This window comes from Myotis brandtii, unplaced genomic scaffold (assembly GCF_000412655.1).
Source record: "Myotis brandtii unplaced genomic scaffold, ASM41265v1 scaffold165, whole genome shotgun sequence".
Classification (NCBI taxonomy): Eukaryota; Metazoa; Chordata; class Mammalia; order Chiroptera; family Vespertilionidae; genus Myotis; species Myotis brandtii.
The window spans coordinates 16,572,648-16,597,905 of NW_005356042.1; the positions used below are offsets into that span (position 1 = coordinate 16,572,648).

The 25,258-nt window shown below is 47.5% G+C and overlaps 1 protein-coding gene across 1 annotated transcript in view; it reads right to left on the bottom strand.

Annotated features, from left to right (window-relative positions):
* Positions 1 to 25,258, bottom strand: part of HYDIN (HYDIN, axonemal central pair apparatus protein) — an 84,651-nt gene that overhangs the window by 13,283 nt on the left and 46,110 nt on the right. Inside the window, exons 27-41 of the mRNA XM_005862644.2 lie at positions 24,684 to 24,902; positions 21,147 to 21,307; positions 18,222 to 18,319; positions 17,228 to 17,417; positions 15,795 to 16,007; positions 15,170 to 15,308; positions 13,521 to 13,686; positions 11,559 to 11,706; positions 10,736 to 10,943; positions 10,009 to 10,230; positions 9,054 to 9,223; positions 7,943 to 8,141; positions 6,011 to 6,169; positions 2,352 to 2,629; positions 946 to 1,165 (exon numbers count right to left, since the gene is read on the bottom strand). Coding sequence (XP_005862706.2) covers positions 946 to 1,165; positions 2,352 to 2,629; positions 6,011 to 6,169; positions 7,943 to 8,141; positions 9,054 to 9,223; positions 10,009 to 10,230; positions 10,736 to 10,943; positions 11,559 to 11,706; positions 13,521 to 13,686; positions 15,170 to 15,308; positions 15,795 to 16,007; positions 17,228 to 17,417; positions 18,222 to 18,319; positions 21,147 to 21,307; positions 24,684 to 24,902 — 2,790 coding nt within the window. The remainder of the gene's footprint in view (positions 1 to 945; positions 1,166 to 2,351; positions 2,630 to 6,010; positions 6,170 to 7,942; positions 8,142 to 9,053; positions 9,224 to 10,008; positions 10,231 to 10,735; positions 10,944 to 11,558; positions 11,707 to 13,520; positions 13,687 to 15,169; positions 15,309 to 15,794; positions 16,008 to 17,227; positions 17,418 to 18,221; positions 18,320 to 21,146; positions 21,308 to 24,683; positions 24,903 to 25,258) is intronic.

Genomic DNA, 25,258 nt, shown 5'->3' on the forward strand with positions numbered 1-25,258 from the left:
ATATATAAAGAGCTCTGAAAACTCAATATTAAGAAAACAAACAACCCAATTACAAATAAAAGATGTGAACAAATATTTCAACAAAGAATACATATGGATGGCAAATAAGTATCTGAAAAGATCTGCAACATCATTAGTCATTAGGGAAATGCACATGAAAAACTACCATGAAATACCACTACATGTCTATTAGGATGACTAAAATAAAAAAGAAAGACCATATCAAGTGTTGATAAGGATGTGATACAAATAGAAATGTCAGACATCACTAGTGGGATGTGAAATGACACAACCACTTTGGAAAAACAGTTTGGTAGATTCTTAAGAAAGTGAACATATGTCTACCCTCTGACCCAGCCATCCACGCCTAAGTACCCAAGAAAATGAAAGCATGTGTTCTTGCCAAGATTTGTTCATGTATGTGTATAGCATTCTGTATGTTTCCATTTACATACCATTCTTGAAATAACACAATTAGAGAGATGGGGATCACGTATCATTTTTACCATAAGCAGTGTTACCAGGAACACAGCGGGCAATGCACTGTTAGGTTTCTAGGAACAGAGCTAGCAGAGGGTTAACCCAAGGCCATTAACAACAACAACAACAACACATGGTAAAGGCGTTCACCCTTCACTCGTGGCTTATAACAGAACTTGATCTAGCCAGAGAGGTCAAGGCAAGCTTCCTTGAGAATGTGATGCTTGAATTGAGAGCTGAAGAATGAATCAGAATTAACTGAATGAAGAGGGAAAAAGAACATTCTAGCAGTGGGAAGAGCATGTGCAAAGGCCCTGTGGGGCGGGGGCAGGTCTGAATATTTGAGGTGGGCACCGAGGACTATTTGAACAGAGCATCTGTCTCTGGAAGGCCTGGCTGAGTTCACTTGTGGGGCTTGCTAGGCACACTCTGGCCATGGCCCTTCTGTGGGCAGCACTTACTGACCTCTTTCACTGCAGGTAGTCCCACGCAGACTCCAGACAGGGTTAGGCTCAGAGGAGGGCCTCCCTGGATGAAGCAGAGCAGGTTTTTGTAGAGATTCTCCTTGCCCACCTCTGTGGGGTGGTAGGTCACTTCTAAAGAAACCTCCATGCCTGTAGTGATATATCCTTCTTCTGGGCTGATGGAGAAATTAGGCTCAAATTTTTTGACATCCCATTTAAACCTTTTCCAAGACAAAAGGAGACAAGGAAGACAGTTTACTAGGGGATGTCCTGGGGGTGTCATCAATGCTGCTGAGAACAAGAGACTGGAGGTTCACCCCCTGTGGACTCCATGGGACTGGGAGGAGAAAGATTGCTCGGTAAAGCAGAGGCTGTGGGCAGGGTCCAGGTCCCTCCTGGGTAAGGCAACTCGGCTCCCTCTCAGAGCTGAGCAGGGTGGGAAGTGGCTGCATCGGGGACATACACATGAACATGTCTCCACGTGTGCGCTCAAGGTCGCAAGTGGCTGAGCTAGGACTGGAACCTTCCTCAGGCTGTGGCCCTAACCACTCCCTGCACAGCCTCCCCGGCCAGATCCAGGAGGGTGGAGATGATCCCTTCCTGGGAGAGTTGCATCTGCTCTTGGTGGCATTGGGATGCGATGGCTCTGAGTGGTCATCACTCTGTGGTCTGGCATTTGGTCCAGGCAGGAGACAGAGGGTGGACAGTGTAGACCAATGTGCTTCCAGTGCAAGGGCTGCCACACCGCACCTGCGGGGCTCCATTCGCACTGAGTTTGTGTGAGGGGTGCCCTGCAGGTGTGTGGTGTGCAGCCCGCACAGCTTTGGTGGCAGGCCTGAGCAGTGACTGGGGTGGGCACCTGCTAGGAAGTGGGAAGAGCGTGGCAAGGAGAGCTGCCATAGGTGCACCTGGGTTCCAATTCTGCCTTTCCCACCTCCTGGCTGTGTGACCCCAGGCAAGCTGTCTGACCTCCTTGAGCCGCAAATTCACCTGTGAAATGGGGACAACACAGTACCTACCTTGGGTCCCGGGACAGTCAAATGGGCTCTTCTAGGTAAGAATACTCAGCATTGCACCTGCACCTGGTAAGTTCTTGCTAAATGTGGGGTTTTGGAAAAGGTACTTAATCTCTTTTTACTTCAGTTTTCTCGTCTGTAAAACGGATCAGTCATAGCATTGGTCTCGTAGAATTGTTGGGATTAAATGAGATGAGCCATGCAAAGGGCATCTAACAGGCACTGAGCAAATGTTCTAGAGTATTCATTTTAGTCAGCAGGCCATCACAGTCACATTTTTGAAGGAAGGAAAGAGATGTAAAAAGCAAAGCGAAGAAATAAAAAGTGGCCACACTTGTAAGACAAGTGTCTAATCCCACCCAGGGTCTGAGCGCTCTGCCCCAGCTCCTACCTTGTACCGACGTCGCCCGTGTTCAGCATGAGGATGCGGCGGGTGGCTTTTGTCTGATGCACGACTGGTCCAAAGGGAATATGCTGCTGGTCCAGGGAGACCTCCAGGGCTTGGCAGCAGCCGCTGAGCAGGAAGAGGGGGCGCAGGAGCCCCATGCTCTCCATGAACACTTCCTCGGAGAAGAGGGGGACACGCTTCTTCGGGGCAAAGATGATCTCCAGCTTTCGGACTTCTTTGGGCTTCAGCGTGATGTTGTTGAAGGGGACCAGGGTGATGACCTGGGCAAGAGGACAGTGAGCTTCAGCAGCTGAGGGCAGGGGGCTGCTGAGGCCTCCATTCCTGGAGGTCTTGCTGCTGGGGTGGTAACAGCCCAGGGGGAAAATCTCACTGCTGCTCTCCCTTCCCAGCTGTGCCATCTTTGACAAGTGACTTAAACTTCCTGTGACTCATTCAGCTAGATCCGTGGTCGGCAAACCGCGGCTCGCGAGCCACATGCGGCTCTTTGGCCCCTTGAGTGTGGCTCTTCCACAAAATACCACGTGCGGGCGCGCACGTACAGTGCGATTGAAACTTCGTGGCCCATGAGCAGAAGTTGGATTTCGGAAAGGAGTCAGACGAAACAAGTATACAAGTGTGGATGGGAGAGTTGGAAGGGGTCGACCTCAGCGAACGTACCTCAATCAGATTGAGGACGTTTTTAGCAAAGGCCAGCTTAGGAGTACCCTCATTAAGTTAATAACAATGTGCCTACCTGTATAGTTTAAGTTTAAAAAATTTGGCTCTCAAAAGAAATTTCAATCATTGTACTGTTGATATTTGCCTCTGTTGACTAATGAGTTTGCCGACCACTGAGCTAGATCATCTATATAAAATGTCTGGCACAGCCCAGCTGGTGTGGCTCAGTGGTTGGGCGTTGACCTATGAACCAGGAGGTCACGATTTGATTCCCTGTCAGGGCACCTGCCTGGGTTATGGGCTCGATCCCCAGTGTGGGGTGTGCAGGAAGCAAAGGATCAATGATTCCCTCTCATCATTGATGTTTCTCTCTCTCTCTCTCTCTCTCTCTCTCCTTTCCTCTTTGAAATCAATAAAAATATATTAAAAAAATAAAATAAAATGTAGGGCACATAATAGGCACTCAGTAAATGTTAATTCTCTTTCTAACCCCTTGCGAAGAACCACTGCTCTCTGCTGGAGGAAGCAGAAGTTGCAGTAACACTCAGTGCTCTGTGGATTTTGAGGAGCGCTCCCCAGCTCCTTGCGCGGGGTACAATGCAGATTCCTGGGCCCTGCCCCAGGCTGGCTGGGTCAGGGTCCTTGGAGGAGCCTGGGACCTCATTTTCAAAGGTGCCCTGGGTGACTCGTGAGTTCTAAAGTTGGAGAGCCACTGTCTGAATTTGTGTGGTCCCTTCTCCCCGCCGGTCCTGGTAAAGGCAAATCAAAATCAGCTCGAAGGAAGCCAGACCCCTTTTCGACCTTGAGCTCCCTCTGGTCCAGAGCTGGGCAGTTGCCAGCAAGTGGACCCAGGCAGCAGGGCGTGAGATAACGGGCCGAGAGGCTGCAATAGCAAAGCGATCCTAGCACATTCTCAAAACACAACGATGTTGGAAGCCATCCCCAGGTGACGGTGTCAGCACAGGTCCCTGGCAGCTTGTGTCTGATCAACCAAAGAAGCAGGTGGGTAGGCAACTGTGAGGGCCCTGACCTCTTGGAAACCAGGACTCTAACTTGGATTAATGAGGCGCGCGAAGCCTTATTAGTGGAAAGACAGGCACCAAAATGTTAAGTGATTATTGCTCTCTTTCTCTGGATGGCAAAGTGCGCAACATGGGTGGAGATACCCAGTGTGTCTCTGGCTTTGGCTGGCCTCTCACGGCCAGTGTTTCTGTGTCCTGCATCCCCGAGGTGGTCCACAGTGCTCCTGTCGCACTGAATCACATCTGGGTTTCCAAAAGCACCGGCTCTTTCTGGCCGGTGCACCTTTGCCTGCCGGAAACACCCCCCCCATCTGCCTGGGAGATACCTCTCCATCCTGTAAAACTCAGTACAGCCCTCCTCTGAGCAGCCCGCCCCTCTTCCGATCCTCTGGGAAGTACTTAGGTTTAGATGAGGCCATGACAGAGGGACCCTCCTGATGGGATGAGATACACTGGAAATCTCAGTCTTGCTTGCTCTCTGCTGTGTGTGCACACAGCCAGAAGGTGGCCGCCTATAAGCCAGGAGGAGAGCCCTCACCAGAAGCAGACCATGCTGGCACTCTGACCTCACACTTCCAGCTTCCAGAACTATCCTATATAATAAAAGCCTGTTCAACCAGTCACTATGATGCACACTGACCACCATGGGGCAGACGCTCCTACCGGTAGGTTAGCTTGCTGCTGGGGTCCGGCTGATTGGGACTGGGCGAGCCGGGCTGGACATGCCCTGGAGCCCTCCCGAGGTCCCTCCCCGGCCCCCATCGTGCACCAGTGGGGTCCCTCGGCCTGGCCTGCGCCTTCTCGCAATCCGGGACCCCTCGGGGGACATCAGAGAGCCGGTTTTGGCCTGATCCCCGCAGGCCAGGCCAAGGGGTCCCACCGGTGCACGAATCCATGCACTGGGCCTCTAGTGAGAAAATAAATGTCTGCTGTGTAAGCCACCCAGTCTACTTTGCTAGGGCAGCCCAAGTTAAGACACATCTTTATATTTTTAGCACCTCGCACATATTTACTGAGTAAATGGAAGGGGATGGATACATTTACCCTTGGGATGAATGAAGCACACCTAGTCCATTGGCCAGGGGCCACCCAAATACTGATGACTGTAAGATGGGGAGCAGGCAGCTGGGACTGGTAGCTCCTCTCTCCAGGGAGCTTGGGACATGGACTTAGGAATAAGGGTGCATCTCACACAGATGAAGAGTGCAGAGGGGACACCCTTTCAGGGGCAGATGGTGATGGGTACTGAAACATACTCTTCTTCTTGACCCACAAGCCCTCTTCTAGGAGTCTGCCATGAGAGGGAGCCATGGATGCACACAAAGCTTTGGTTGCATGGACATGACCTTGCTGCTTATAACATAGAGCGTTAGAAACACCCGAGTTGAGCAGAAATAGACAGTTGGTCTATCTACATAATGGAGGGAGCAGTGAGCACGTGGCATTGGAGGGCAGGGAAAATATTTATGATGTGTTCCTAGATGGGTTCAAAATAATACGAACATTGTCATTTTATTTTTGTAAAAAAATGTGTAGGAAAAACACGGGAAAGGTAGGCATCAAAATGTTCAGTGATTATTTCTGGGTATGAGATTATGGGCAAAATGTTTTCCTTTATGATTTTCTATACTGTATTTTTCAAACTGTCTGCAATGAAGATCTGTGTTTATTCATTAGAATTTACTGCCTCCCATCAAGTCCACTCCTTCTGCTTCACTCTGCTGCCCTGTAGAGGGATGTTGCCTCTTTAAGCCTCGCTTTCCTTGGATGTGAACTGAGCGTAATAAAAGCACGGACCCTGGACTGTTTCTGTGAAGGTGATCAGAGATGGCACATCGAACGCTGTTAGCACGTCCTGGCACAGTGAAGGTGCAGGAGAACTGTGAACTGTTAGTGATGTTAGCCTGGTCGTCCGTGTCATAGGGAAGCATGGAGAGGCCACTGGGAGCCCCGAGCACCCACCTTAGGCTCCCGGAGTTCTGGAGTCGAGAACAGGACCGACTGGCTAAATGTGACCGGGGCTTGGCTGTTGTTCATGATGGAAACCGTTTTTTTCACCACCTGCCCTGGCTGGGCAGCTCCTAACTTCAAGATCCTATTGGCTGGATCTAGGACTAAAATCTGTGGGACGAGAAAGAGAGCAGGGAGGGAGGGTTTGTCAGTTAACGAGAAAAATGAATATCCCACATCTATCTGGGGGAGCCAAGGGTGGTTCCTCGCTTTCCGTGTCCCCCAGTCTTCACATTAGATGAGCCTTCACTCGCTCAATAACATTTATGTGCATAAAATGCCCACTAAACAACAATGACATAATTACAACTGGGTTAATAGACGTGACGGAAAAGCTCAGGGCACCTGGGGAGCCCATTACAGGGGACTGAGATAGATGGGGGTCTGGGGACCGCCCCCTCCTCCTTAGGCATGTTTACACTGAGAGCTAAAGGAAGGGTAGGATCTAGTCCGGGTGAGTCAGGGTGGGGTTGGCGAGCACCTCTGGGGGAGGAATGAGGTGCTGAGCTGGAGGGGGTGGCTCAGTGGCTGGGAGGGAGGGGGAGACTTGAGAAGATTAAGTCTGGGGGGTGGTCAGGTTTTATTCTGGAAGGAAGACAATGAAGCATGGAGTGACCCCACCGAATGTGTATTTTGTGAGAGCGCGGCTCGCTCCCCTGCGGAGATGGACAGGAGGAGGGCCTGAGAGAAAGCCTCGGGTGTGAGGAGGATGGTGATTTCAACTACAATGGCCGCAGCAGAGGCGGACATTTCCAAGTCCCCATCTGAAGCTCGGAACACAGCGTTGGCCTGGACCCGAGGACAGTCAGGCTGGGCCTTCTCCTCCAGGAGGACACTGACCCACACGGAGCAGCAGCCACTGGTCACTGTCATTCCACCAGTCACTACATTGAGCTCTCTCCCTCCAGCCGTCTTTGTATCTGGCCCACATGCTTCCATTTTGTCTGAAAAAGCGAATCTTCAGCACCAGCCTGTGAGCTCTTGGAAGCCAGAGAACATATTTAAATCACCTCTGGGTTTTCCCAAAGTACCTGCTACGTAATGAGTGCTGAGTGAGTGCATGAAAGCCTGAGCAAATGAACGGATCAATGACATCAGAAGAGAGCCCGTCCCTGGCTTGGGCACAGACACGCCAGGTGGCATTGCCCTGGGGCACCTTTGGCTTCATGGGAACACACCCCTCCCATTTTCTCCTGATTGCTGACCTGTCCCACGCATCCCTGAGACTCTTGGAAGACCTTCAGACTTCTAAAACCTCCTGCTAACCATTTGTATGCCATAAGCGTGTACAGACGCAAGCGGCGGACCTTTTCAAATTAAAGTCAAAATATCGTGGCCGATAACTGGTTAAATGCAAATACTCCCACCAGACAGACCCTGGGAAGAAAGGGATGAGCAGCAGGACTGGAGCATCCCCTTCCTATTAGGAGCACCGGGCAAGAAGGAACCCCTCAGAGAATCTAATCCTGGGACCTGGGGCTGACCGGAGAATGGGCATCCCTGTGGTGGTGAGGGAAGATGTCCATGACTGAGACACATGTGTGCATACGTTGCTTCAAACAAGTCTTGCCTATTACACCTGAAAACAAAACATGCCCTGACGTGGGAGAAAAAGGACATGCTTGGGACCCTACATCTGACAGCCTCAAACTTCCCCAAGAAAAAGACCATTTTCCGGCGCCTGTTCTTCGATACAGTACAGTTTGGAATTGAGTAAGATCCATGATTCACTGATTGGCTAACTCACCCCTCAGTGGGACTGCTGACCTGCAGCAGAGCAGCTTAGGGCAGGAGATGGGGAGAGGGGAGGGAGGGAGTGGGCGCAGGTGGGCCAAGGGGGCTGGGAAGGGCAGGGAAGCTGTCAGTCTGAGGGTCTCCTCTTACCTTCATTTCGGTGCCTTTCCCTTTGATTTCAACTACTTGTTGGGAGAGCCCGTTGATTTCAAAGGGGATGAGTTCTCGATAACTGATACTTTCTCGAGGATAAAAGGTGATTGGAATCTCCATTGACTTTCCTGGCTTTATCACATCCGCACGGAAGCTCACCTCGAGGTAGGTGGTATTGGTGTACAAACAATCTATGCTGGAGACAAGCAGGAGGAAGGTGCATAAGTTCTGAGAAGGCTGACCCAGGGGGACTGATGTGGCCCCGTCCTCCCCACCCCACTACCGCCCCCCACCTGAGCTTGGTCCTAATGGATTTCCTGCCCTGCTGTCCTACAGTCAGAGCATTTAAGGGCTGAAAAGGACCCAGCAATGATCCAGCCCACATTCTCCTGGGCAAAGTCAAGCTACTTACCTCAAATAACACCATGAGGTCCTGGCAAAATCAGGCCTCAAACTCAAAGTCCCATGACCCTTTGCCCAGTGCTCTTTTTTTAAAAAAATAAGTTTTTATTGATTTCAGAGAGAGAGGAAGGAAGAGGGAGAGAGGGAAAGAAACACCAGTGTTGAGAATCACTGATCCACTGCCTCCTGCACACCCCACACTGGGGATTGGGCCCACAACTGGGGCATGTGCCCTCCTGGTTCATAGGTCGATGCACAACCACTGAGCCACACCTGCTGGAGGAGCCCATGGCTCTCCAAGCACGCCGCCTGCCTAAAGGCTGTAGGAAAAAATAAGTTTTTATTGATTTCAGAGAGAGGAAGGAAGAGGGAGAGAGGGAAAGAAACACCAATGTTGAGAGAGAATCACTGATCCACCGCCTCCTGCACACCCCGCACTGGGGATTGGGCCCACGACTGGGGCATGTGCCCTCCTGGTTCATAGGTCGATGCACAACCACTGAGCCACACCTGCTGGAGGAGCCCACGGCTCTCCAAGCATCAGCGTCAGTGGTGGGGAAAGGAGACTGGGGATTCATGTCCACCTGTGTCTGACTCATCCCCATGACCCTTCTCCTTCTGTCATGGCTGCACGCCGCCTGCCTAAAGGCTGTAGGGCCCACCAGGAGCTGCAGACTCATCTGGGGGCTCTGGGAAGTCTGCTCACCTCATAGCCGTTTCCTCCTTGTTGGTGATAACCAGGGTCTGTTTGTATGGGGGCATCCCGGCTTGGTAGATGAAGCAGGTCCCAAAGTTGTGGCTGGTGAATGAGAAATGGACAGCAGGGTTCACGGCAGAGCCTGAGATGCTGCACGTAAATGTCGGACCGTGGCTTATCTGTGGGGAGGAAACGGCAGGTGGGGTGTGATTAGGAGAAGTGAGAGGAAAGGGCCCTTAAACCCTCAGGTGAAGGAAGGAAGCAGTCAAGTGTTTAAAAAAACACACACACAGGTCCCAAGGTTCCATCTGCAGAGAGTCTAACTCAGAGGTTAGAAGTTTATTTTTTAAAAATATTTTTTATTGGTTTCAGAGAGGAAGGGAGAGGAAGAGAGGGATGGAAACATCAATGATGAGAGAGAATCATTGAGTGTGTGCCTCCTTCATGCCCCTACTGGGGATGGAGCCCACAACCCAGGCATGTTTCCTCCCCTCTCATCAATCTCCCTTGTTTATTTTATTTTGTAAAATATGCTTTTTATTGATTTTTAGAGAGAGAGAGGGAGGGAGAGGAATCGAGAGATAGAAACATGGATGAGAGGAACATCGTTGATCGGCTGCCTCCTGCATGGCCCCTACTGGGGATCAAGCCTACAACCTGATTCCTGATCAGGCATGTGTCCTGATCAGGAATCAGACCGGTGACCTCTTGGTTCCCAGGCTCCCTGATTTACTTTAATGGCTGCACGATATACCAGTGCATGGGTGCTTAATTGCTTTTCAGTTGACAATCACCAGGCACCTGGGTGGAGGCCATTACTAGAGAGTATGGGACTATCTCCAACACAGCCACTCCCCAGGGGCTTCTGGCAGGTAGAGAAGACCAGAAACACTCAGGAGAATTCTTCTTCCAAGACAGGATGCTGTGAGTATGTTCAGTGTTGGACAGTGTTCAATGGTCTCACCTTGATTCTGAGTTCCAGGCCCTTCAAGACACATTTCTTAAATGGTTGGAAGGACAGGCTGGCGGGTGTACTCTGCCCCACATCCACGCTGCCCTCCATGGGTGAGAACTCGAAGTACTGCACCAGGGCTTTGGGGCCGGAGAGCTCTGCCTGGAAGCTGAAGTTGAACTTCCCAGCGTTGATAAAGGTGAACTCACACTGGACACACTCATTCAGCTCCACCTGAGAGACAGAGCACAGGGCAGTATGTTGAGTGAATGCAAGCCATGGTTCACTCCTCTGGGATCAGGATATGTAACATGTTGGGGGAATATATCCCTTGGAAAACAGACATGTAAGATGATGTTAGTGAGTTGAACATCATTAGATGAATGTGGCCAGATATCCCAGCGAGGGCTATGAAGTGCTGGGGGCCCCTCATATATGAAGAGTAAGAGGGCAATTTAGTTCTCAGACCTCCCTTGGTAGCCAAACATCCTGCCTATCTGCTTAGCACAAGCATTCTTCCCCTCCCCTACCATCTCTCCATCCCTTGAAAAATAAGAAAACATTCACATCAAACTCATACACATTCTGGGGATGGAGCGGCTCCTGGTACATTTCTATATTCTCCTGGTCTCCCTGGCATTTGAAACAGAGAGATTCAGCTAAGAAGAACAGTCACTGGTACTGCCTTTCCCAGCCAGCGCAGAAACCAAGAGGGAGCAAGGCCCTCTCACACCTTTACCTCATAGAAGTTGACAATGGTGGTCTGACTGGGAGTCAAGAGAGTGAGTAAGCCAGTCCTGTCTTTGCACTTGATCTCCGCATTCATAGTGTAGCCCTCAGCCTTGACATTTAAGGTCAAAGGGTGTGCTTTCCTTTTCACATTGCAGATCAAATTAAAGTTCACATCTCCTTCTTGCTTTGGTGTGAAGAGAATGTCAATTTGTAACCTGGTTGGGGAAGATGGCAGCAGATTAGCTGACAAGGCCACCTGCTACAGCCTGCTAGAGAACATGAGCCCAATAGGTTAGCAGATACACTCTGAGGAAAAGGTGTTATAACTCCACATTATGATGAATTTTTAAAACCATATTTTTATTGATTTCAGAGAGGATGGGAGAGGGAAAGAGAGAGATAGAAACATCAGTGACAAGAGAGAATAATCGATCAGCTACCTCCTGCATGCCCCACCACCTGGGCGTGTGCCCTGACCAGGATTGGAATCGTGACCTCTTGGTTCATAGGTCAATGCTCAACCACTGAGCAACACCAGCCAGGCCAAATTATGAATTCTGAAGGTTTTCCAGGCAAGGCAGGACATTGCTTTATGGATTTACAAATATAGTAGGTAGCAAGAAAAAGAATATATATAAGAAAAAATACCGAAAACAAGGGCTTAAAATTCTCAATACTACACAATTCGGCAGGGAAATGAATAACAGGGAATAAGTAGGAGAGAGATGGAATTGTTACTATCTAAGGGAAACTGATTCTCTTGGCTGCCAGGCCTGGGACTCCGGCCATTTTGGGAGGTTGAAGTCTTGGGGGCCTTCCTATTTCTTTACCTGGACATCGGTGGGAGCCAGCCTTCCATGGGACTCACGACCAGGCTTTCGTTGAAACCTTCAGAATACCGGGAGTTGTCCTGGAAGGCAAAACTGAAGCCCTGCTCCTCCCTGTTGATGATCTGCACGGTCTCCCGGACTTCTCGGCCTGAGGAGGAACATCAGCCCTCAGGAGCAGCCCGGCCATCGGGGGAGCAGCCACCTGCCTGCTCCTGAAGTGTCTCAGCAGACACTGCTCGCAGGCGAGAGGAAGTCTTCTTCCAAGAGATTCTCCAACCCCTTTTCTTTCCTCTTCCAAGCTCCTCGGCCGTTGACTACCTCTGTCTTCCTTTCCCTCTGCAAGTGACCTTCCTCCCCCGGAGGGACTCCAGCTCTTACTCTAGAACTTGACCCCATCAGCTGCCCGCTCCTGCTAGGTGGCTCCTCTGCTCAATCCCAGCTCTCCGGGGATCCTGGTGACACTGCTTTCCCTCCTTGTTCCTTCAGACCCAAGGCCTTCCTTCTTTTGCTAAGGGGGCTTCACCTTCCTTGGTAGGCCCCTTAACTCTGCCCATGCCTTTGTCAAGCAGGAACGCCCCCTGCATTGAACGCTTTAAATTAGATCCCGTGCATGTCATGAATCTTGACAGGGCCCTGACTACTGCAGCTGCTATTACTATTTTGCTTTTTCTTACTTTCCTCGACTATTTTAGAGAATTTATTTTTCCACATAAACTTCGAATCATTTTATCCACTTCTCTTCTTCCCCCCGCTCCCCGACCCCTCCCCGGCCCCCGTAACCCTTTGGGATTAAGGTTACCAGATGAAGCAAAAATTTTTTTCGTATATGTCCCAAATGTTGCATGGGACATACTTATGCTGACATACGGATTCTAATATTTATTCACTGTTACCTGAAATTCAAATGTAACTATGTGTCTGTATTTTACCTGGCAACCCTAGCTGAGATTCTAATCGGAACTTGATTAAATTTGCATTTGCTTTTGGGAGAACTGACAAATATTCAGATCTTGGTTAGGGGCATTTTAATAGGATTTCTATAGTTTTCTTCATATAGGTCCTGTGCTGTTCTTGTTATGTTGATCCTTAGGTGTTATATAGGTTTTGTCAACACTAAATAGAATTTTTTGTTTGTTTCTAAGTGCTTAGTACTAAAAGAAAGAGACACTATTGATTTTGGTATACTTGTCCTGCATCCAGCCACTTACTAAAAATTGTCTTGTTCATTTAGTATTTGTGTTGCTTTTCTCTAGAGCAGCGGTTCTCAACCTATGGGTCGCGACCCCTTTGGCGGTTGAACGACCCTTTCACAGGGGTTGCCTAAGACCATCCTGCATATCAGATATTTACATTACGATTCATAACAGTAGCAACATTACAGTTATGAAGTAGCAACAAAAATAATTTTATGGTTGGGTCACAACATGAGGAACTGTATTTAAAGGGCCAGAAGGTTGAGAACCACTGCTCTAGAAGTTCTCTATGTCTGAAGTAATCAACACAGCAATATGAGATAGTGTTGTCTCATTTTCCCTCAATGTTTTAGCCAATTATTTAATTTTCTTGTTTTATTGTATTTGCTAAAGTCACTAAAAAATGTTCAACAAGCCCTAGCCAGTTTGGCTCAGTGGATAGAGCCCTGGGCTGAAGAAACTGCAAGGAAATGAAGACAGTCAGTCCAGGCTCTAAAGGAATCTTCCAAGGAGGACCTGCAACAAGGCTCCTAAATTTCCTTTGGTTACGGGTGCATGGGTTTAGAACATCCTTGGTGGAAACTGGATTGAGAGGTAATTATTCTGTGGCTTGGTGAACAGTGAGAACGGGCCTCAGGCATGCTGCTGGAAGGCGCCAGGGAAAAGTCCCCACCCCAGGCTGCTCCTGGAGCCCAGTGCTGGGTTGGTCCCACGTCCCTCCCTTACCGGTCATGCCAACTCTAAATGTAAACCTCCAGGGCAGCCTTACCAATGAGGAGACAGCTGAAGTTGATGTGTGACTTGTCCAGATTGACCAGGGGGTCAGAGGCTTTGCCTACCAGCAGGAAAGGGACTGTGATGTTGTGCTCGGGGACTGAGAAAGTCCAGAACGCTTCTGTGATTTTCAGATGCAAAGGCGTGAACTGGAAGATAATCTGAGAAGACAGTTTGGAACACAGTGGGAAGAGGCACTTCTGTTTACTTACCCCACGTGCCCTTAGAGTAGTGGTTCTCAACCTGTGGGTCGCGACCCCTTTGGCGGTCGAACGACCCTTTCACAGGGGTCGCCTGAGACCATCCTGCATATCAGATATTTACATTACGATTCATAACAGTAGCAACATTACAGTTATGAAGTAGCAATGAAAATAATTTTATGGTTGGGTCACAACATGAGGAACTGTATTTAAAGGGCCAGAAGGTTGAGAACCACTGCCTTAGAGGCTTGTCGGCACTGGGGTTCTGATGGCTGATGTTACCAGGTCACCACTGCCTTTCTACCCTCTCTGAAGGGCATGTAAGTCTGGCTGTTCTGTCTGATTGCCCTGCTTGCCCACAGGTCTTTCTAAGCGGGTCTACACCATCCGCAGCTTCTGTTGGCTAGGCTGCCGTATTCACACCGGGTCTTTGGATGACATGTACAAATGGAGAGATTCAGATAGGAATTTGGAATTTTGACTTTTCCCGAGAAGTTTGGGAGAGTTGGCAACCCTGGCCCACTGTCTGTGTGGTGGTGATCTGCCGGGGAAGCACTGTGGCCAGCCAGCTCTGCCCGGCACTCCGTGTCAGGGTCCCCTTGGCCTGCATCATTCGTTTGGGTGACCTTCCTGGAGGCAGCCGAATGCATAATTTCTGTTCCCCGGATTTGTTTCTGCCTCTAAGATTCCCTGCAGGACTTACAGGACAGGGGACCCGCAGGTCTGTTTTGACCAGCGAGCTCATGTTTCTTTAAGCTGGACCCCCTCCCCTGTGTCACTGTGGAAACAGCAGGACTGAGACATGGGACATGACGCCAGTGTTCTGTGTTGACTTTCGTCCAGACCAAGTGAAAACACATGTGTGTCCTTTCACAGCTGTCAGTCCCTTGGACAAAAATAACATTGTCCCATAGTGTCCAGGCTTTGGTGGGTGTCCAGCTTCCCTGTTCTGCTTTAATAATCTCAATTTTTTAAAACCCCAAATACTAGAGATCTGCTTCTCCATGGCCAACCAAGTGAGCTCAGGCCTGTCTTGTCCATGAGGACTGCCTAACCCCGTGGTCGGCAAACTGCGGCTCGTGAGCCACATGCGGCTCTTTGGCCCCTTGAGTGTGGCTCTTCCTAAGCCTTAGGAGAACCCTCATTAAGTTAATAACAATGTACCTACCTATATAGTTTAAGTTTAAAAAATTTGGCTCTCAAAAGAAATTTCAATCATTGTACTGTTGATATTTGGCTCTGTTGACTAATGAGTTTGCCGACCACTGGCCTAACTTATATGGTAGCCACTCAAAAAACACGTGTGGATGGACGCACCCTTAGGCTGTCCTCCCTAACTCTATCTCTGGTCTACGGCACGCTTGCTGTGCAGAGAGAGATAGAATGATTGAAGCCCTGGGTCGAGCAGTCCTCATACACACACACACACACACACACACACCTCGGCTTTCTTTTCAGGGTGGATGCAGCCCTTCTCTGTGAGGCAGGTGAAGGCTGAAGGGTTCTGGAGACTTTCCATTTCTTCAGAGACCCAGCGGAAGCAGTAGATGCTAGCGGTCGGGTTCAGGATGGTGAACGTCCTGGCCGAGGGGGAGGAATTGACAGCAGAGAGTGAGAGGGAGGGTTGAGGGTTAAGAGACACTTTCTCAGGACCTAACTGCCCTGGCTCGGTCCCCCTACGTGGGAACCAGAACTGTTGCAGATACTTTTTTGCTGTAGAAATAAAAACCACACCTCATGTGGGGGTCTAACGTATGGCTGGAGCTCCGGACTTTGGAGTAATAATGGTGCTGAGGGCCCTTCTGTCCCAGTGATCCTCTGTGGTCAAGCTGGTGGTTAGGGATTCTATGCCTTCTAAATGCCCCCCTGCTCCCCCCCCCCCCCCCCCGTCAAAACTAAGGAGACTGAATTCAGCTTCCTTACTGTAGCAGCCCTCTCAAGTCAAACCCCAGCATATCAAACTGCTTCTAGAAACCCATCCAGCTCGATTCTCTGAATTCTTCCTCTGAGTTCTGTAGAAGGATTGACTGATATGAACTCAACTGATGCAAACCGAGGCAACTCACCGGAGATTCTTCCCTCCTATGCCCACACTGGTGAACTCGATCACCCGGGTGTTTGGGTCCAGAGGCCCACCACCAGGCCCTCGGAGATCCGGGTTGTGCCGATGAGCAGTGATGTAGTCCGACTCTTTCAGTTCAAAGTGGCAGATGGGCAAGAAGCTCCGTCCTTTTGCTGATATGACTGGGCCTTGCTCTCCAGGTAGTAGGTTGGGAATCCTGAGAGGATATGGTTAATTTTATTTATTTTTTAGTTTTAGCCAATTGTTGCTTTCTTCGTTGGTTGGAAACGAATATTACATCTACTAAAATATGAGCTCCATGAGCATAGAGGCTGGTTCTATCTTGGACAACAACAGAACCTCAGTGTCTTGACCAGTACATAGTAGGTATTCATTAATTAGTGGTTGAGTGGATGAATGCGTGAATAGGCTGAGTATGAGGAGCCTGAATTCTGGTCTCTTCTGTGTCCCTAAGTGTGTTACTGAGGTACTTCCCACACCAGGGTTGAGAACATCTCCCTGCTATAAAATGAGCACAGAGGCGTACCCTCTGGCCCTCTCAGAGGCATTTGTGGGATATAGAAAGTGATGCCGAGATCCTAAAAACGTATCCTGAGCTCCTCGGAGAAAGTGAACTGGATGTGAGCAGACTTTCAGCCCTAGATCCAAGTTGAGGTGGCCCAGGTGCAGGAGGGTCCCTGCAGTGTGACTGCAGGAGGCTCTTATGGCTCACATATGTCCCTGCCACACTCAGCCATGGTTCATGGGATCCTTCTGTAGTAGTTCTCCATGGAGCTGCCCTGGGAGTGGGTACCACATCAGGGACTCTCATGGCCAGGAGCTATTGGATTGGTTTTCTCTAACTGGGTCTGGACCCCATCTCTTCCTTGCTTACCATGCACCAGGTCTACAACCTCCACCGTCCCCACCACCTAATGCTTGTTGTGCTTATTGTGTGCCAGGCACTGTTCTAAGCTTCAGGGAGTTAACCTCATTCAGTCTTAACTCCAACTCTGCAAGGTGTTATTGTTATTTGCATCTTATAGTCAAGGAAACCTGGTATCAGTAAAGGTTCAAGAAAGCCTTCCTAGGTTCATGCTTGTCCCAGGACTGGAACCCATCTGGCTGCCAACTATTTTGTTGCCCAGTGGACTTTTGTCTGGGGCCAGGAAGAGAGAGGTGGGGCAGAGGGAGGGTCTAGAGAGGGTTGCTGAGCAACACAAAAGACTCCATTCTCCTTGTTCTCCAAAAGCTAGCGCCTTTGAATCTTTCCAGAGCAAAATGTGGCAAGTTGGGGCTGTGGAGGGCCCCGGGTTGGGAAGAATGGTGGTCATGGTGGCAGAGAAGAGGGACAGAGCTTCGTCTGGGGAGCACATCTCCTTACTGGCAGATAATAGTGGAGGGGCAGAGCTTTGTCTGGGGAGCACATCTCCTTACTGGCAGATAATAGTGCTCTCGAAGTCTCCAGCCTCCAATGGGGAGAATTTCACTTGGATCTTCTCAGCCTTCCCCACGGGCACAACGCCGGAGACGGGATCCACAGAGAAGGACAGTGGGGAAGGTTCAGTCCAGTGGTCCACGGCGCTGTCCGCGGTGCTGCCCTGGCTCAGCTGATCTTTTTGAGAACCTGGGGGCAGACAGAGAGCCAGTGACATTCTGCATTTGCAGTGGGAGGACAAGGAGAAGGCATCCCACTCGCAGGTCCTTAGGGACCCTCCGTGGGGTCTGGGAGCTCACCTCTTCTAGCAGATATAGTTAACTTTAGGCTCTAGGGGTAAGGAATTGACTCCTAGCTCTCACAGGTGACTCGTGAAAAAAATATTGTCATTAATTCCATCAAGCTTTCAAATTTGTTTCCCTTTGGTCCAAGGGAGTGGGCCAAGTAGATACCTGTGGGTCCTGTGCCTCAAAAAGAATGGGTAGTAAACCTAGTTTTTGGAGAATCACTGTTTTAAAGTAGGAGTTCGCGATCCGGGGCCCAAGGAAAAGGGCCCGTTTGGAAGGTCCAGGAATCTGTCATATCGAAGCAGGAATAATGGATATTTTCCTGCCAAGTGCTGGGTCCCTTTTTAAAGTGCTGCACGTGCATCAGCTGCAAGTCGGGCAAGGTATGTGATTTCCTGGGGAGACAGCTCATAGCTTTCACCATTGTCTCCAAGGGACTGTAATCTCCTAAAAGGTTAACATCGAAAAGATTCCTGGGGACCTGAGCTGGGATGCTGGCCTTGTGAGAGGTGGGGAGGGGGCAGGGTCCAGGCCCCAGGAGGGCAGAGGTCAGCTCTTGAGTGTCTCAGGCCCAATGGTCTCTACAGACACCAGGAGGCCTCAGCTCTGCTTCTCCAAAGCTCCTTGGGAGGGCCGAGGGAGCAAGGCTCTTCTACTAACCGGGCACTCCGTTCACACCCCAGGTTTTACCTGCCATCACATTTACCTTGGTTTTCTGGCATTGCAAAGCTGACAGTCTTCGCTGTCTCTTCCAAGATCCAGCTGAATTCCAGCTGCACACTTCCTGTGTTAACCAGCTCCAACCTGCACACAGACGGGGGAACGCATTTGAGAAACGTGCTGCAAATGATTTGTGTCTTGTCGGCACATCCGTCATCTAAAACTGTGACTTTTTCCTTTGGGTGAAGTCACTTTGTTTTTAAAATATTTCTTCAAAAGGCAAGTTTTAAGCAATGTTATCTGAAATCATGCATTTGATGTACCGATTACATTTCCTTCCAAAACACAAAATATATGCATAGCCATTGAAAGTGAAAATATCCACGTTTAGCCCTTAAAGTCATCCACTGGCACCTTATGCGATGAACTCTCAGCCTGTGTCATGGTAATCCTGAAAATTCCCAGGAGAGAGGAAACAAAAACCTGTTTCACCTGAGAGTACCTTCCTGGGGTGCAAATTCCATAGCCCCTTCCCTTCGTGAATCACTTCCCGCCAGAAACAATGTCCCTGTCCTCAGAAGCCACCTGACCTCTTCCTGAGATGCTTTCACTGGCTGAGATTTGTCTCAAATTCTTCTTGCCTCAAGTTTCCCTGCTCCAAGACAAGAAGTGGGAGAGAGAAGCTTTTTCTGGAATCACTATTAAACTTGATCATAGACAGTGACAGCAGGAGGATGAGGTCTTGATACAAGAACATGATTGTGGCCCTGGCTGCTTTTGCTCAATGGTTAGAGCATCAGCCCACGGACTGAAGGGTCTCAGGTTTGATTCTGGGTCAAGGGCATGTATCTCAGTTGTAGGCTCAATCCCCGCCCCAGCCCCTAGGTGCATGCGGGAGGCAACCAATTGATGTATCTCTCTCACACCAGTCTCTCTCTCTCTCTCTCTCTCTCTCTCTCTCTCTCTCCTCCACTCTTTCTAAAAATCAATGGAAAAATATCCTTGAGTGAGGATTTAAAAAAAGAAAGAAAATGATTGTGTACGAGAAAGAAACACAGTGCTCTCCTGGTTTTAGGGGAGGAGGTCTAGGATGGGTTTAGGGATTAGATCTCCATTATCCCATCCAGGTAGTCCAGCAGGTATGTCTGAAGTCAAGTGCGTTGACTTCAGGGGCTTATATTCATGGTGTGAATGTGTGAGTAGTGCCCTTCAGCCTAAAGGAAATTTTTATAAAGTGGAGGAATCTTAGTGGCACAGAGTAGTCTTCACAAAAAGAATTCTGGCTTTAGGTAAAGGGCCAGAGAGTAACATTTTTTTGGCCTTTGCATGCAGTAGGTCTCTGCAGCCATCACTCCCTCTGCTATTGTGCAAACACAGGTAAGAACGAAGCAGAAACGAATGGGCATGGCCTTGTGCCAACAAACCCAATTACCCAGTGGCTGGCTGGCTTGGGCCCACGGGCACAGCTTGCTGATCCCTGCTTCAGGTGCAATGGGCCTCAGCAGAAGATCCCACCCCTTTCCTTGTGCCGTTTGCTGCTATGATAACTTGAGAGGACACTTCAAGGGCACCAAATGCAAAATGAGGTGACCAAGTCAATTACTAATGTTTACAAAGTAGAAACGTCAGCGGTTTCCATTTTTGTTTTTGTAATTCTCAAAGATTAGTCACAGCCCTTTTCTTTTTGTCTGTGTTGCTCTCTCTGCTTAGAAGGCCCTTTTTTCTCACTTCTTCCCTGGGCTACCTCCTATCTGGTCTCCAAAATTCAGCTGGGGCGCCACTTTGGGGAGCCTTCCCTGATACTCCGTCTCTCCGATGTTGGTTTAGGCACTCTTTTTTTAAAAATATATTTTATCGATTTTTTTTACAGAGAGGAAGGGAGAGGGTTAGAGAGTTAGAAACATCGATCAGCTGCCTCCTGCACACTCCCTACTGGGGATGTGCCCACAACCAAGGTACATGCCCTTGACCAGAATAGAACCTGGGACCCTTCAGGCCACAGGCCAACGTTCTATCCACTGAGCCAAACCGGTTAGGGCTGCCTTAGGCACTCTTACTGCCTACACAGTGTTACCGAAAAACCGGAGAAGAAACAAGCAACGCTTAGAGAGATGGAGTTACATTTATCAATAGGACACCGTGCTGCCGCTGCATGACACCTATTGTCACCTATTCCCCTACTCCCCACCCAATAGGACACCGTGCTGCCGCTACCATGACACCTATTGTCACCTATTCCCCTACTCCCCACCCGAGACCATGAACTCTGAGAGCAGAACCCATGGCATCCTTGTAGCCCTGCGTCTGAGTGTGGGTGAAGGGTTACTATAACCCTTTCTCCTTCTATGGACAATTCTGACTTTGAACTAACTTTCTAGCTCAGTTTCCCTGGATAATAAAGGAGAAATGCCAGTGGTGTTATTAGGCAACGTTGTTTATGGTAGAAATGACTCCCGCTTGGCAAACTGCAACTGGTCTGGAGGAATGATGATTATCTGGAGGGAAGCTATAGCTGTGGGGTTCTCTGAGTACAGTGACTCTTACAACTGGGCATGTCCCCTGCAGGGATCCTGGAAGCGACACCTATGGAGTGGTCATGAGAAATGCTGCTTCTGTTGGTCATGGGGCTTCTTAGCTGAGGATGGGCCCTATCCCCAGTAGTGTGGATATTGTCTGAGCTGTCACCCGGGACCCCACACAGTTCCTGGGTCGTGGTACGGATTGCTGCAAGGACTCTTCCCACTGAAGCTGAGCAACTGGTGCCAGTTTCCTGCCTATCTTGATTTCAAGTGTAAACTTCAATTGCTTTGTGGGTCTGAGTGTTTCATTGGCGCCACGAAGACACTCTGGTGCATGCGACAGGTGACGCCTGGTATGTGCTGTCGTAGACACTGAATGCGTGTTTGAGTAAAGACTGAGTGGATGACGAGATGAAAGAACGTCGAGCGCTGGGAGGCTTTTGAGGACTCACTGAAACACTCGGGACTGGTAAACCAGCGTGTCCTTAAAGTGCACATCGCTCGTCTGGCACTGGTAGGATGCGAAGTTCACGTTGGCGCTGATCTGCAGCATCAGCTCTCGGTAGTGCTCTTCCAGCACTGAGTGCGCAGGCTCGGGGTCCGTCTCTATCACCTGTAACAAAGGCAGCCGCGTCCTCAGTGATGCACAGCCAGCTGTCACAGGGACACCGTGGGGAATAACAGCACACTACTCCACACTGCAAATTAACACCAATCTCTAAAGTCACATTCCAGAATTAAAGATGAAGGCAAAACTAAAATGACTCATTAATGGGAAGGAAATGAGAAATTACTGAGGGCATCAGAGATGCACAGACATGAGTTTGGGGTCAGACAGACTCCAAAGAAGGTAGAAGGAAGAAAATTATAAAGATAGGAACAGATATTAATAAAACAGAAAATAAGTCTAAAACAGAAAGGCCCAACAAAGCCAAAAGTTATTTGAAAAGATTTGAAAGACTTTTGGTGAGATTGATCAGGAAAAATACAAATAACTAACATCTGAAATGAAAAAGGGACATTATTATTGATCCTACATATTTAAACATATGGTAAAAAATATTATGAATAATTTTATGGAAATATATATGAAAAATTAGTTGAAGGGCAAACTCCTAAAAAATAATTTAATTAAAATAGACTCAAGAACAAATAAAAAAATCTAAAGAGTCCTAATACTATTAAAGACACCAAATGGTAGTAAAAAAATCTTAAAGACCTAAGTAAATAGAGCGACGTACCTTGTTAATGGAAAGGATGGAATAATATTATTAAATTATCAATTTTTCCTAACCTGACTTGTAGGTGCAATCCAATTCCAATGAATTTTCCATTTTATAGTATAGTTGACCCTTTAACAATATGGGGGTGAGGGGCACCGAACTCTGTGTATAACTTTGACTCCCACCAAACTTAACTATGAATGGCCTACTGTTGACTTTACTAGTAACATTAATAGTCAATTAAGAATATTTTGTCTGCTATATCTATTACATGCTGTATTCTTACAATAAAGCAAGATAGTGAAAAGAAAATGTTATTAAGAAAGTCACAAGGAAGAGAAAATAGATTGACGGCATTTATTGAAAAAAGTCTGTTATATATATTGCTGTAAGTGGACCCACACAATTCAAATCCATGTTGTTCAAAGGTCAATTGTACTTGGTAAATGGATTGCAAAATTATTCTGAAAAATAAAGGGCCAAGAATAACTAAACAGAACAAAACAGTATGGAGGAGGGACTTCCCTCCCAGATATCAAGGCTGATTATGAAGCTACAGGAATTAAAGAAGTGTAAAACTGGCACAGGGGTAGAAAAATTGGCAATAGACTATAGAGACAAGAAACATCTAGGCACATATGAAATTTAGATGACAAGGGCGTCATGGCAGATCACAAAAGAAGTGCTGGGCCCAAAAGGGATTTGGCGAGATTAGTTACCTAGATGGAAAAATATAAAATTGGACCCTTGCCTCATACCGTAATATCCAGGTGGGCCATACACACACACACACACACACACACACACACACAAAGTGATTATTTTCTTCACTGTTACAGAAAGGTTTTAAAAACAAGACACAAAAATAAATAATTATAAAGGGAGAGATGAACATTTTTGTTCACAAAAAGATAAATCAAAGAAAGTGAAAAGATGAGCTAAAATTTGGTGAAGATGTTTGCAGACAAAAATATATAAAGTAGAGTTTATAAAAAATAAAATGACACATACAAAGGACAAGCATCCTAGGTGAAAAATGGGCAAAATGCATTTACATTAAGAGATAACTTATATGGCCAATAATCACATGAAGAAGTATTCAACTTTAGTGACTGGGGAAATGCAAAGGCCCAAAATGAATCTATTTCCTATTTTTTTCTTTTTTTTTTCAATCCTCACCTGAGGATATGTTCTACTGAATTTTCAAAGAGAAAGAAGGGAGAGAAAGAGAGAGAAACATTGATCAGTTGCCTCCTGAACATGCCCCAATCGGGGAACGAACCCGCAACCTTTTTAGTGTATGGGATGATGCTCCAACCATCCCAGCCACCTGGCCAGGGCTATTTCCTATTCATTTCAAAGATAAAAATAAAAACATCCGACAATGCCAAATGTTGGAGAGATCGTAGATCAATGGGATCTCTTTGCTAGTAGAAGTATAAGTTGGTACAGCACTTTGGAAAAACATTTGGGAGTTACCCTGGAAAGTTGAACATTCCTATATCCTATGGTTCAGCAATTCCACTTTTGGAAATAAAAACTCTTTCAAATGAATACAATGTGACATGAATAATAATGCTCATAGAAACACAGTCCATTCTAGAGAAGCCCCAAATAGCTTTCAAAAGAAGAATGGACAGTAAATAATAATGGAATTTTATATAGCAGTGAAATGGGTGTACTGTAGCCACATGCCACAATATGGATAAGCACATGCAACAACCTTTAAACAAATAAAGTAAAAAACTACAATTAAATGTTTAGTTGCATAGATTAAAAAAGAAACAAAAGACAAAAATCAAGAGATTGAGCAAAAAAGATTCAGGAGATGATCTCCTCCAGGAAGGAGGCTGAGGGATGGCATGGCTGAGAACCACACAGGTAATCCACGTTCTACTTCCTGTGCTGTGTGAGGGTTCATCTTTGTTTACATTATTACAAGGGAACCAACCAAGGAATAATGAAAAGAGGGACATGCATGGACCAAAGATGAGATTCTGTCTACCATTAATCTAATTCTGGACACCTGAGGGAAAAAGGAAACAACGAAAAGACCAGCCATGACATTTTTGAAGAAGAAAAAGGTGAGAGGACTTGCTCAGTGAGATATCAAAGCTTAATCTAAAGCTCTACCAATTCAGAGGTGTGGTTCATGTGATATGTGTAGTATGGATGGCAGGTGGCATGCTTGGAAGTTGTTTGTCACTTTTGAGATCAAAGCCAAGTGGAATGGCAATGGAATACCCTGTGGCTATTAAAAAAGAAGGATCTTTCATTCTTTGGGTCAGCATGGATGGACCTGGAGATAATTATGCTAAGTGAAATAAGCCAGTCAGAGAAAGACAAATATCATATGATCTCACTTATCTGTGGAATCTAATGAACAAAATAAATTGACCAACAAAATAAGTCCCAAGGCATGGAGGCCTGGGACAGACAGACATATCTCAGAGCGGGGAAGGGATGAGAAAGGATAAACCAAAGAAATTATATACTTATATGCATAGCCCATGGACACAGACAATAGTGCGGTGAAGGGGGGGGGCAGGGTCTTTCTTAATTACAAAGGGGACAAAGGGAGGAGGAAATGGGGACATCTGTAATACTGTTCACAATAAAAATATATATGTTTAAAAAAGTCAAGTTGAATGGGAACAATTTCTTTTTCCATGAAAGAATGAAATGGTGAGACATGGCAATGCTGAGGGCAGTAGGCATCCAGGCCTGGTAGGCCTGGCCAGATTTGGGATTAAAGTCTCTACTCACTTTTCGTTTTGTAGTGAAAGTCCCGGGCATGTTTCTGGGCATGTCCACCCATTTGACTGTGCGCATGCGGTCGTCCCAGTCAGGGACCTGGTCTGCAGGTTGCTGAAACATGATCTTGGAGACCTTGCACTTGATGTCCATATTCTTCATGTTGATGGGTATGTCTGACTTCAGGGTCATCACGATGTCCTTGGCACACCCAGGGTGGAGGTGGCCAGTCTGGGAAAGAGCCTGGTGTTAGTCACTTGGGAATTCAATCTTGTATAGTCATTTTCTCATGACTATACAATGGAGTTTTCCAGCAGTTATGTGACATATGATATAGCATTAGGCTGAATGCAGAAGCAAATATGAGAATTAGCTGTCTTCTATCAGGTCAGATATTAAGGAGATTTATAAAAATGCAAAATAATGCCTCTATTCTCACACAATTTCAATTTTTTTATTTTGAAAGATATAGATGTTTTTATAAAAATATATTTATATGACCATGCAATGGGTTTATTATTATATTTTAAAATTAATAAATGAATGCAGTTTTTAAAAACACTCTCAGTTTTAATTTCTAATATGGT